Here is a 10,544-nt window from a genome sequence, read left to right on the forward strand (position 1 = left end):
TCTGTCCATGTAATGATAACGTAATGCTTGCTGAGCTTTTAATTTTCATTCGATTTTCTAAATCTCGCGTACAGGTCAGATAAGGACGAGGATATACCGCCAATTCCCACGTCCGAGCCGCCGGAATCTCCCACGGAGACACAGCTGGCAAATCATCAAATCATCAAGGCTCGGCCACTGACTCTGAAGAAAGCACCGATATCGGAGCAGCCTAAGCTGAGATACAAATCCAATGTTCACGTATCGATAAATCGACGAATTGAAATGCCCCCGGCCTTCCTGTTCCCGGAAACGGAAATCCCGGCAGATCTCATGCAGACCGAGCAACAACAACAGCAACAGCAGCAGCAGCAGCAGCAGCAATCTCAACAACAAATTATCGATACTACGGACAATTGTAAGAGCTCCGTTATAGGCGACGATATTGGTGACGGCGAGAAACTAGAAGAAGCGGATATCATCGATGCTTTGAATGTCATCAACATCGAGGATAAGCCATCGAAGATGAAGACCGACTCGGAACTAACTGGCGAAGTGGAAATAGACGGAGGCAAGATTTCGGAAGTGATGAGGAGGAAAAAGGGAAATCTCAAGTCATCGAGCACAACAGGGACCGGAAGCGGCAAAGTCAATCTATCCAGGCGGGTATCGTTCGATCCGTTAGCGTTGTTGCTCGACGCTAGTCTCGAGGGAGAGCTTGAACTCGTTAAGAAGACTGCGAAGGAAGTTGCCAATCCGAGTTCCGCCAATGACGAGGGTATTACTGCTCTGCACAACGCCATATGCGCCGGTCATCTCGAGATCGTCAAGTTTCTCGTGGAATTCGGCTGCGATGTTAATGCCCAGGATAGCGATGGATGGTAAATAGATATTGTTTTAAAATGAATTCGATAGAACTTCGATAAACAAAACTCTGATGTGAAATTCATATCGATTTTACAAAATTTGTAAAATATTATAATATAAGGAAATATGAGAATTTTGCGTATTTTATCTTTAATAAATTAATCGCTAGGTGTCTGAAGTTTCGAAACTTATATAAATATCTAATTTTTCGCATAGGACACCATTACATTGTGCCGCTAGTTGTAACAATCTATCCATGGTGAGATTTTTGGTCGAACACGGAGCCTGTATCTTCGCGACCACTCTTTCGGATCACGAAACTGCCGCGGAGAAGTGCGAGGAGGACGAGGAAGGCTTTGATGGATGTTCAGAGTACTTATACAGTAAGTATCCTCGTCATCATAAATTTCAAGATCGATAATAGTTAAATGCTTTTGTATGACAAAAACTTAATCTTCTTTTTGACATCCAGGTGTTCAAGAGAAATTGGGAATCATGAACAATGGTCAGGTTTACGCTGTTTTTGATTACGAGGCACAACATGCTGACGAGCTTTCGTTGAAGAATGGGGATTCCGTAGTCGTACTTCGAAAGGGCGATGATAACGAACGAGAATGGTGGTGGAGCAAACTCGGGCATAAAGAAGGCTATGTACCTCGGAATTTATTGGGGGTAAGTGTAATTAATTAAATGAGCAATATAATTTTACTCGGTATTGAGCAAAATATCGTGTCAAATTCTCTTTTTATTACAAATTATATAAAAAATAAAATTCTGTGAAAACTATTTTGCTCGATTACTTATATTTAATGTATTAATTTTAAAGATAAAGAAATACATTTTTTTTCAAATACAGCGTTTCTTATATATGAAGAAAAAGAATATTTTCAAATAAAAAATTCCAAAGAACAAAAATGTAAAGTCTTCTTATATAGAATTTTAAAAATATTGAAAATTTTTTACATAAATCTATATTTCTAAAAATAATTTGTTAAAAATATGAGATATATAAATATATCAGAAAAAATTAAGTTTACAATATAAAATGTTACGTATGTAATTTCGTATTTTAAAATATTTCCATCAACTTTAACAAAATATACAAAGTAAACTATGTTGTATTATGTTTCAGTTATATCCCAGAGTGCAATCAGCAAAAGCGGTTGACTAAAGAGACGTGCTCGCAGAATATCCGACGATTATTACAGTATTCGATTTGCAGCTTTATCTTGTTAATTGTTATACACACGATACATAGGCACATTAGTAGCATTATTTAATAGCATCTCATTGCCATCCGGAGAGCGGGATTCTACCAAACCTTTTAACAAATGTAATAATCTCTTAATTTTACAGAGTAATTTTTTATGACTTAAAAAAACAAAGATTGCATCATCGTGGATTTCTCGATCAGCGAACGGTTAAGATTTGCCATAATGTAAATTGAACGATTGCGCAAACATACTCGCATTATTGACGATGTATATACATTTGTTTGAATATGACTCTTTTCTTTTCTTATTATTTCGATAGAATAGGGACGTTTTAATAACAGATTGTATGTACAATTTTATTGGTCGATATCTATTCGTTTTTATCGCATAATCGCATGCGCACAGTCTCATTCTTTAAATTGAAAGTTTAGTTAAAAATTAGTGAGACATTTCGCGTACACACACAATTGCAAATCACTAAATCACTTATTATGTAGCATTATATCTTTCAAACAAAAGAATTTTATCTTTTTACTACATACAGGAATCTATCCTGTAATTGTTAAAGTGAAAGTGCATGCATAGCATTAAATCTTGTGAAATTTAGAATCGATTTTTGTTAATGAAAGTCTCTTTTGCTATTTACTTAAGTTTTGGAGATATTAAAAAAAATGGCGGAATTTTTTTTATTGTTTATTTTAAACATTACTCGCGTTGTTCAATGTAAATTTTATATATACATACTACTTTTGTATTTGTACAAAATTGTAATTTAGGACATTACAAGAATTGTAAATGTTATTATTATAAGAATTGTAAATGTTGGAACTTGATAAGTATTGTAAAAAAATAATAATTTATCTCGCGACGTCTTTCGCTGAAGAACGATTGACTCAAAATTTCACAAGCGCTATATGTCCACTTTTTCTCAATTCCGGATATTTACGACTACTCTGTAATCCGCGAACACCATAGGAGTTTTATCATTTTAATTTGCTTCACCTAAATGCTCAAGTTTAGATGAGGTCAGATTATATTGTTATGTTATTCATCCACGAGGATTATCGAAATATTTCGGATTTCGTTCATTCTTTTTTTTTTGGAGCTGTTTTTAAGTGACGTATAATTTCTTGCCAATATACACGATGAACGATACGAAATAGCTTTTCGAATGACGATAATGTGCAATTATATGAGAAGACGTAAAATTATAGGATATACTAAAGAAATATATATATATAGATAATACATTTTGATTACACCCTTAATTATACTATTTTGATTCGACAATGTCTAAAATGTCATGTAATACCTAGAACATCTGTAAGATAATGATCATTTCTCGACCGAGTATAGGGCTATCAGAAATTTTTTAAGCTTTCTTACGTTGTGCTCTTGTAATAGATATGTATAGGTGTGTGATATACGCGAATACGCGAGCCGCTTAGAAAATTTCTGATTGCTCAAGTGAAATATGTGCCTTTCGAAAGTAATAAGAAATATATAAGAAAACACACATACACGCGATATATTATGACAAATAAATTGTTTTTAATTAAAAAAATACATTTTTTCACGTTAGTCCATTCCCTCTCAGGCATCATTTACAATAAATATATTATAACTATGATATAAATATGTAATAATGATAATTATGTTACATTAGTTATGAATAAAATATTCTCACAATATACAAAAATATTATGTGATATAATGATTTTGAGAAGGACGAGGATCTAAAATACATCAATTTACGATAAATAATAAAATAATTGCTATACAATAAATGTAAAACAATGTTTGGCTTTTTGATATAAAAATATGCCTTTAATTTTATATACACCAAAATATACATCTTATTTGTACCGCTAAATTTGTATATGTATCTCTCTTTTTTCTTAAGTGAGAAGAATGTATAATTACATAAAATGCATTTAAGAATGTAAAATGCGTATAAAAATAATTTAACAAAATTATGATAGTTTTATATAAACGTTATCCCGCCCCAGATAAAAACTACTTTTAAAAGTCAAAGTTACATTCTTCTTATTTATACTTTATTTATACTAACAAATACCAAAGTTTTAATTATCAATTTAAAAAGACTGATCTCAATATATTACTGTTTTTTCATTGAGTGTTAATTATTATTTGTTAATTAATATTTTAGCTACATATTTTGTACCATGTGTTAATTTTTTTCACTGAGAAATTTAAATATGAACTTATTTTAAAACTAACAGTTATCAATAACATAAAAAATATCTATTAAAGAATTATATAAAGAAGCACATACTATCTGTAGCTTACAAGGCTTAAAGAGAATATCAAGGCATATATAATTCGTTTTATATCAGCCATTATGTCTAATAACAGATGATACATATTAGTTACATTTCATATATATTATCCGCATATCTGTACGTGTCTATGCAACATAGTCATTAAGAAATTGAACAAATATATAAATATAAAACATTTATGTTTACGTCAATGTATAATTTGATGATTCAAGATATATTTAATGTTATAAGGATGACAAAAAACTTTTTTGCATCTTATTTGTTTTAAGTGAAATTGTTTTTCTAATGACTTTTTCACTGGTTAATTCTATTTTATATCGCCCTGAACATTAATGTACAGGGATGATGTATCAGTATTAATTTAATCATTAATAACTATTATCACACTCTTCCACAGCTAATAAATATTTAAATAAAATTATCAAGCAAATCATATCAAATAAAAAAAAGGCCTAAGCCTGTTTTGCTTCCTTTGCTATTTGTAGACAGATGTGAAAATCTTCGCATTCCTCGACTATGATTTTAAGACTGAAAATGATTAATGCTCAAATCAACAATTTTTAAAGTGTACATTGAGCTTGATATAAAACTTCTCTAATTATTAATTCTAACTAACTTCTCCAATTATACAATCTCATAATAGAAAGAAATAGAGGAAACTTATTTTGTTTTACATACCTTTCAATATAAATTTCCAGAGTCGAAATATCAAAATTTCCTCTTCTTATAGTTTCAGCACAAAACTGTGACAAACTTTGGAAACATTTATGTGTGATATTACAATCCTGATTCTCCCACTTGGGTAATTCTCTTGTGATTTTCCATGCTTCCAGTACATAATGCATCAATGAGATCCAGTGCTGGGATTCTTGCAGTATTCTTCCTTGATCGATAAGAGTTTTCTAAATAAATAAATTGCAAGACAAGAATTAATCAACTGTCACTAGCCTGTTACAAGTCAATTAAGTTGAATAAACAAGTAAATGTATCTGATTAAATTTTTATAACCAAAATAGAAAGTGAAAAACAGAGGCTTTTAAATATATATGCATGTTTGAAAAATAAAAATATTTAAACAAATATAGACCTGATATGCATCAAGATGTATGTAAGCGCAACTGTATGCTGATTCATCATTCAAATTGGGAGAAAATACAGGGTTGGCATAAATATTCTGTTTCAAGAGAATCAATTTCTCTATAAATGGTTGAATATCCCCATCTGATATTTTCTTTGAAAGAATATAACGAAGCTTTTCGTTCTCGCGCAGCGTACCATCTTCCTGCGCATATACCAACTCCATAATCAACTGTACAAGTTGTTCATGACTAAGATTTTGTAAACCGTTTACTAAGTTATCTTTGGATCGCTGTCTCGACATATTTGCAACATTTAATGACATTCGAGAGGATAATATTTTTTTGCTCTTCGGTGTAGAAAACTCAGACTGATTAGTATCTCCAAGAGAGAGTCTCTTCCTGGCTGCATCTCTCAATGCCATATTTGATGTGGATGGATTTTTAATCGGTGTATGATCTTTAGAACTCAAACTAAGGAAAAAAAAAGATTATCAGATTTATTCAAAGATGCTACTGATTCTTCTAATGTATGTACAAGTTAATAGATATATCTTACCTAAGCAAGCTACGTCGTTTATATGTATTGAGATCAGGAGACCAAACTATGGACTTGCGTCGACCTCTCTTTTGAATGACAAGTTCATCAGGACTCTGCGGCGAATTCCAACCATCGGGAAGTCTGTTTAACCAATTCTGCACCGTTCTTACATCCATGCTGTGAGACATATCTGAAATAAACACAAGATGTGAAAACAACTTTTTCAATGTATATCACCAATCATATAAATTTACTATTAAATAGACAAAGCGTTAAGAATGTGTGCGTGAACATATTTCTGTTTCTAATAAATCTAGTTATTTATAAATAAGAAAATTTGTTTTCAAGAGAAATAACGAATTTTTGAGTTGCATTTCATTAGAGTCCAATTGATTTGAGGTTAACTCCTAAAATATCGCATTCATGAATCGAACACACATCAAGAACGCATTATTTACGTTGGGACGCAATGATTATGTACCGAAACGAAAAAACGACGCGGCGTCATGACGCTTGAGATGAAAAATATACCTGGTACAGAATTGGCGGGAACTTCCGCGCGTCTCAAGCGCGGGGAGGGTTCTAGCACGTCACGGAGCTGTCTGACGGTTGCAGTAGTCATTGCGATCGCGCGATAATATTCTAGAGGCAATATCTCGAGCTGCTCGAATACCTTCTGCGAGGAATCTTTCAGAAGTGTCTGTCAAAATACATGCAATCAACACGTACCGACCGGTGTTGTATAACAATACAAACCACCGGAGACCGGAGATCGAAACGCATGCGTGACGTAACCGCAGCTGCGAAGACATTGACGGGGGGGGGGGGGAGAGGGGAGGATGCGCCGTTTGACAATACGAAAGTTTCGAAATGTCAAACGGAACGCATGCGCAGAGAGATTGATAACACATGTTTGTTATGGATGAAATGTTGTCAGTTGTTATTTTGTTAAGTTTCTGCGAGAGATACAAATGATAATGTCTGTCGAACCAATAATAGGAAGGTGCCTCTTGATGTGTCCGGAAAAAGAGCGACGGATGTAAGTTTCCGTATATAGTAGAAAATTAAATAAATAATAAATAAATAAAAAAATATGTAATATTTTTTCATGTACAAAAACAGCATTCTCTTGTAATTAACGATATCATCCTGTTTTTTTTATATACATTTTACTTTTTATATATAATTATATAAAAAGTTTTATATATATTTTATATATTTTTTTTTATATTGTACCTTAATTAGTTTATATACACTTAATTTTTATCGATATAATTTATATTATAATTTTTATTTTATAATTGTATACAATCATAAGATATAAGAATAATGAGCTAATATATTTCTCAATTTTACATTTTTTACTTAGGAGAGAAAGAGAGGGTTTATTGCACAAATATGAGATTGACGAGAAAACAAAATACATGAAAAAGCGTAAGGCCGATCCAGCCAAAATTATAAAGTGCTTTAGTCGTTCTGCTGCTGGTCAAGATATGACAGATCCCTATTCATTACGTTCACCACATGTATTACTATCCACTATCCGATATTTATTCACCAAGTAATTTCAGTCATTTTTTAAATATGATTCATCCATTACAATAATATTGTTACTAATTTTATTGTTACTACTATTTTTATTATCAAGAAGTGCTATTTCTCTTATGTCTGTAATAGAACATTGATTATATTATTTACATGATACATAATATTTTAGGATAATCACACGAACTGATTTAGATTGGACGTTAATATACGATTTTGTATTTGACCGATTGAGATCAGTGCGACAAGATGCTGTAATCCAAAGAATTGATATTACTTCAAATATTCTCCTTCTAGAACCAATTGTCCGATTTCATATTTATGCTGCACAGAGGTACAAATTGATCAGTATGCATTGCACTTACATGTTTAGTAAAATATTGTCAACAAATCCTTTCTAGGCTCTGCACAAAAAATATTTCGGAATTTGATGCTAAAATAAATGATAAACATTTATTAGAATGTATCAAACAGTTACTCGTATTATATGATAACCGCGATAACGAAAATAGAAATAATATAGAAATACATGAAGAGCTTAAAAAATTGGCGTTAAACGATAGTCGATCAGAAATGGAAGCTTTATATATTCTTCTCCATATCGGAGATCAGGAAGCTTTAAAAAGAGCTCTTATGCTTCCTTCAAATCTAAAGTAAGTTTTTGATATTGTTCATACAATAAAAGTTTATTAATATAAGCATTCACACACATATATATTATAAAATATTTATAGTGTGATACTATTAATTTTGAATATTTTTTATATGTTTGAACAGAAATTCATCAGCAATTCAATTAGCCACAAAAATATCACTTGCTTGGTATATAAGAAATTATGTTCGCGTTTGTTATCTGGTTCAACAATTACCTCCAATATTGGCTTGTGCATTTTTTTGTAATTTACAGAATTTCAGAAGGTATATATCTTATTTAGTTTTCATTATTAGCATGAGAAAAAGAATGATCCAATAATAATATTCAAAATTCCATTAAATAATTATTTTTAAATTAATGAATTTCATAAATATACATATTTTAGAAGTGTTCTACAAATCATGAGTTTTGGCTATAATAGCAAAGTGTTGACATTCCCAGGACTAAAACTACAAAAACTTTTATTCTACAAAGATATAAGTGGAGTACAGGCAGATTGCAACTTATTTGGCTTAACATTTACTAATGAAAATATTTTATTTCAAAAATCACAGTTTAAGGAAGAAATTTTGCAAGTTAGTACAAAATTCAGGAATTGTGTAATATTTTTTATATTTTCCATTTTATCATTCCTTTTTATATTACAGGCCAATCCTGAGATGTATTATACTTCTGCCATGTTGCATAACTTTATACCAAAAATTCTGTTGGAATGTACCTCTAATGAGTAATAAATGTTGATGTACTCTTCTAATACATAATATTACATTTATTGAGAATCACTGGACGAGCTACTCGAAGAATCTGTAGACATAACTTCAACATCTTCGGTTTCTTGTTTATGTGTATTCACAGCCACACTACCTTGTCCACTAACAGACATATGAATCTCTCCTGATGGGTGCCAAGCAAATTGATTTGATTGTGAAACAGGTGGTTCTGAAATAGCAATAGGGAGACTCTTAGAAGATTTGCTCTCTTTAATTATTTATTTAAACATGATATATATAAGATATTTTTTACCTCCAGCAGGATGACCTGCTCTATGCAAATCAGATGGTATACCTGGATGAGAACCAATCAATTGTCCATTTAAAGGTAAATCACTTAATCGTCCTAGATATCCTAATCTCATTTCAATATCTGTAATATAAATAAAATATTGAGTTTATAACTGTACAGTAATAAGATTATTATAAGCAAGAGATAGAAATGACATTTTATTTAAATATAAATATAAAATCTATACCTGTTGGATACGGTCTTCTGGGATCTCCCTGTTGCCATGTTAATGGTGCACAAATCGCATTGGTTGCGCTTATCCTATGTGCATATTTAATAAGCTCTTCTGAATGAACAGGTCTCTTATTAGCGCGTGCAATAGACTGTAATTTTTGTTTTGCTTGATAAATTGCAGTAGCTAAGATTTGTTCCGCCTCCTTTAATTGCCGCTGCAGTTGCTGAATGTCTTGATCCTGTCTCTCTACTTCAGCTTTCAAAGCCTCCATCTTTAGATTGATCTTGGCTTGCTCAGCAGCTCGTTTCAGTGTTGCCTTTAATTCATTATCTTTGGCAACCAACAATTCGGTTAGCTGAATGTGCTCTGTACTAGAGAGCTTTGAAGGTTTCTGAGCGATTGTGTTTTCTATCATTTCTCTGAAAAGAAATTGTTTGAATCCAATAAATTTCGCAAGCTAAAAGGTTGGACTTTAATTGTAGTATAAATATAACTTACTTTGCTATTAACTCAATATCATCCACTAGTGATAATAAAACTTCTCTCGTACTTCTGCTCGATGCCATTATTATAATTCGTTATTTAACAAAATGAGTACTTTTAATTGTTAATATATAATTAATACAACGTAACAGCACTCATATCAATTGCAATATGTAACATCACACTGTTATACTTTTTCAATAAAATACTCAATATATATATCTAAACACACATTTTAAAATGCATCAGCTGTGCCTTCATTAATTTTGACTTTTTAAAATTTTCACAATGTTTACATCCATATGACAAACGATGCGCTTCCTTTTTCGAAAGTTTCGGAGCATTTAGATTGGCCAAAAAAACTTTTTGCTTCTTTCATCTCGATTGGTCAATCAATTGGTCAGTCATTAGCCAATCTCTTCTCTCTTTTGTTGATATATATAAAGAGGATTTCATTGGCTGCGTTCAGCAGGAAAAGCTGCTTTGCAACTGTGTAAAATTCGTGAGCCTGATTGGTGTATGCTCTTAATTTTGGCTGAATCTAAGAGTATACACCAATCAGATTCACGAATTTTACAACAGTTGCAAAGCAGTTTTCCTGCTGAACGCAGCCATTGGCGTATGCTCTTAATTTTGACTGAATC

The 10,544-nt window shown here is 31.7% G+C and overlaps 4 protein-coding genes across 17 annotated transcripts in view; 2 read left to right on the forward strand and 2 right to left on the reverse strand.

Annotated features, from left to right (window-relative positions):
* LOC145975977 (uncharacterized) overlaps positions 1–3,857 on the forward strand; it is a 97,430-nt gene extending 93,573 nt beyond the window's left edge. For 9 of the 12 annotated variants that reach the window (XM_083106763.1, XM_083106760.1, XM_083106762.1 and 6 more), the window contains 4 exons: positions 75–860; positions 1,063–1,229; positions 1,319–1,518; positions 1,979–3,855. In XM_083106763.1, the coding sequence (XP_082962889.1) occupies positions 75–860; positions 1,063–1,229; positions 1,319–1,518; positions 1,979–2,017 (1,192 nt within the window). In that variant the 3' untranslated portion in view covers positions 2,018–3,855. Of the gene's footprint in view, positions 1–74; positions 861–1,062; positions 1,230–1,318; positions 1,519–1,978 lie in introns of all 12 variants that reach the window. The other 3 variants (XM_083106759.1, XM_083106758.1, XM_083106770.1) reach the window with 3 other exon arrangements.
* On the reverse strand, positions 1,645–6,617 carry LOC145975981 (uncharacterized). Its single transcript, XM_083106775.1, has 5 exons — positions 6,512–6,617; positions 5,999–6,170; positions 5,451–5,913; positions 5,042–5,265; positions 1,645–4,891 (listed from the first exon to the last, which is right to left on the reverse strand). The coding sequence occupies exons 1-5, from the start codon at positions 6,600–6,602 to the stop codon at positions 4,816–4,818; spliced, it is 1,026 nt and encodes a 341-aa protein (XP_082962901.1). The 5' UTR covers positions 6,603–6,617; the 3' UTR covers positions 1,645–4,815.
* A 233-nt stretch (positions 6,618–6,850) lies between these two features.
* On the forward strand, positions 6,851–9,507 carry LOC145975993 (germinal-center associated nuclear protein). Of its 3 annotated transcripts, XM_083106795.1 has the most exons (7): positions 6,854–7,019; positions 7,350–7,541; positions 7,698–7,859; positions 7,927–8,178; positions 8,303–8,443; positions 8,566–8,755; positions 8,828–9,496. In XM_083106795.1, exons 1-7 carry the CDS (start codon positions 6,952–6,954, stop codon positions 8,909–8,911), a joined length of 1,089 nt encoding a protein of 362 aa, XP_082962921.1. In that variant the 5' UTR covers positions 6,854–6,951; the 3' UTR covers positions 8,912–9,496. The 3 variants fall into 3 exon arrangements, with proteins under 3 accessions (XP_082962920.1, XP_082962919.1, XP_082962921.1); XM_083106794.1 differs by having other exon boundaries at positions 6,851–7,019; positions 8,569–9,507; XM_083106793.1 differs by having other exon boundaries at positions 6,853–7,019; positions 8,566–9,502.
* On the reverse strand, positions 7,302–10,267 carry Med4 (mediator complex subunit 4). The gene is made up of 4 exons (XM_083106797.1): positions 9,916–10,267; positions 9,430–9,836; positions 9,204–9,323; positions 7,302–9,119 (listed from the first exon to the last, which is right to left on the reverse strand). Exons 1-4 carry the CDS (start codon positions 9,981–9,983, stop codon positions 8,950–8,952), a joined length of 765 nt encoding a protein of 254 aa, XP_082962923.1. The 5' UTR covers positions 9,984–10,267; the 3' UTR covers positions 7,302–8,949.
* Between the last annotated feature and the right edge of the window lie 277 nt (positions 10,268–10,544).

This window comes from Camponotus vicinus, unplaced genomic scaffold (genome assembly GCF_025532165.1).
Source record: "Camponotus vicinus isolate PSW18456_S1 unplaced genomic scaffold, iyCamVici1.0 SCAF_8, whole genome shotgun sequence".
Taxonomy (NCBI): domain Eukaryota; kingdom Metazoa; phylum Arthropoda; class Insecta; order Hymenoptera; family Formicidae; genus Camponotus; species Camponotus vicinus.

Excerpts from the sequence above, each read along its gene's own strand:
- LOC145975981 (XM_083106775.1), bottom strand. The coding sequence starts at position 6,602 with ATGACTACTGCAACCGTCAGACAGCTCCGTGACGTGCTAGAACCCTCC. Across the intron at positions 6,171-6,511 it reads TCCCGCCAATTCTGTACCAG|ATATGTCTCACAGCATGGAT; the intron begins GTATATTTTTCA and ends TGTTTATTTCAG. Across the intron at positions 5,266-5,450 it reads TACATCTTGATGCATATCAG|AAAACTCTTATCGATCAAGG; the intron begins GTCTATATTTGT and ends TTATTTATTTAG.
- LOC145975993 (XM_083106793.1), top strand. The coding sequence starts at position 6,952 with ATGATAATGTCTGTCGAACCAATAATAGGAAGGTGCCTCTTGATGTGT. Across the intron at positions 7,542-7,697 it reads ATCCGATATTTATTCACCAA|GATAATCACACGAACTGATT; the intron begins GTAATTTCAGTC and ends ATAATATTTTAG. Across the intron at positions 7,860-7,926 it reads CATATTTATGCTGCACAGAG|GCTCTGCACAAAAAATATTT; the intron begins GTACAAATTGAT and ends AATCCTTTCTAG.
- Med4 (XM_083106797.1), bottom strand. The coding sequence starts at position 9,983 with ATGGCATCGAGCAGAAGTACGAGAGAAGTTTTATTATCACTAGTGGAT. Across the intron at positions 9,324-9,429 it reads CAGAAGACCGTATCCAACAG|ATATTGAAATGAGATTAGGA; the intron begins GTATAGATTTTA and ends TTTATATTACAG. Across the intron at positions 9,120-9,203 it reads AGCAGGTCATCCTGCTGGAG|AACCACCTGTTTCACAATCA; the intron begins GTAAAAAATATC and ends TTGCTATTTCAG.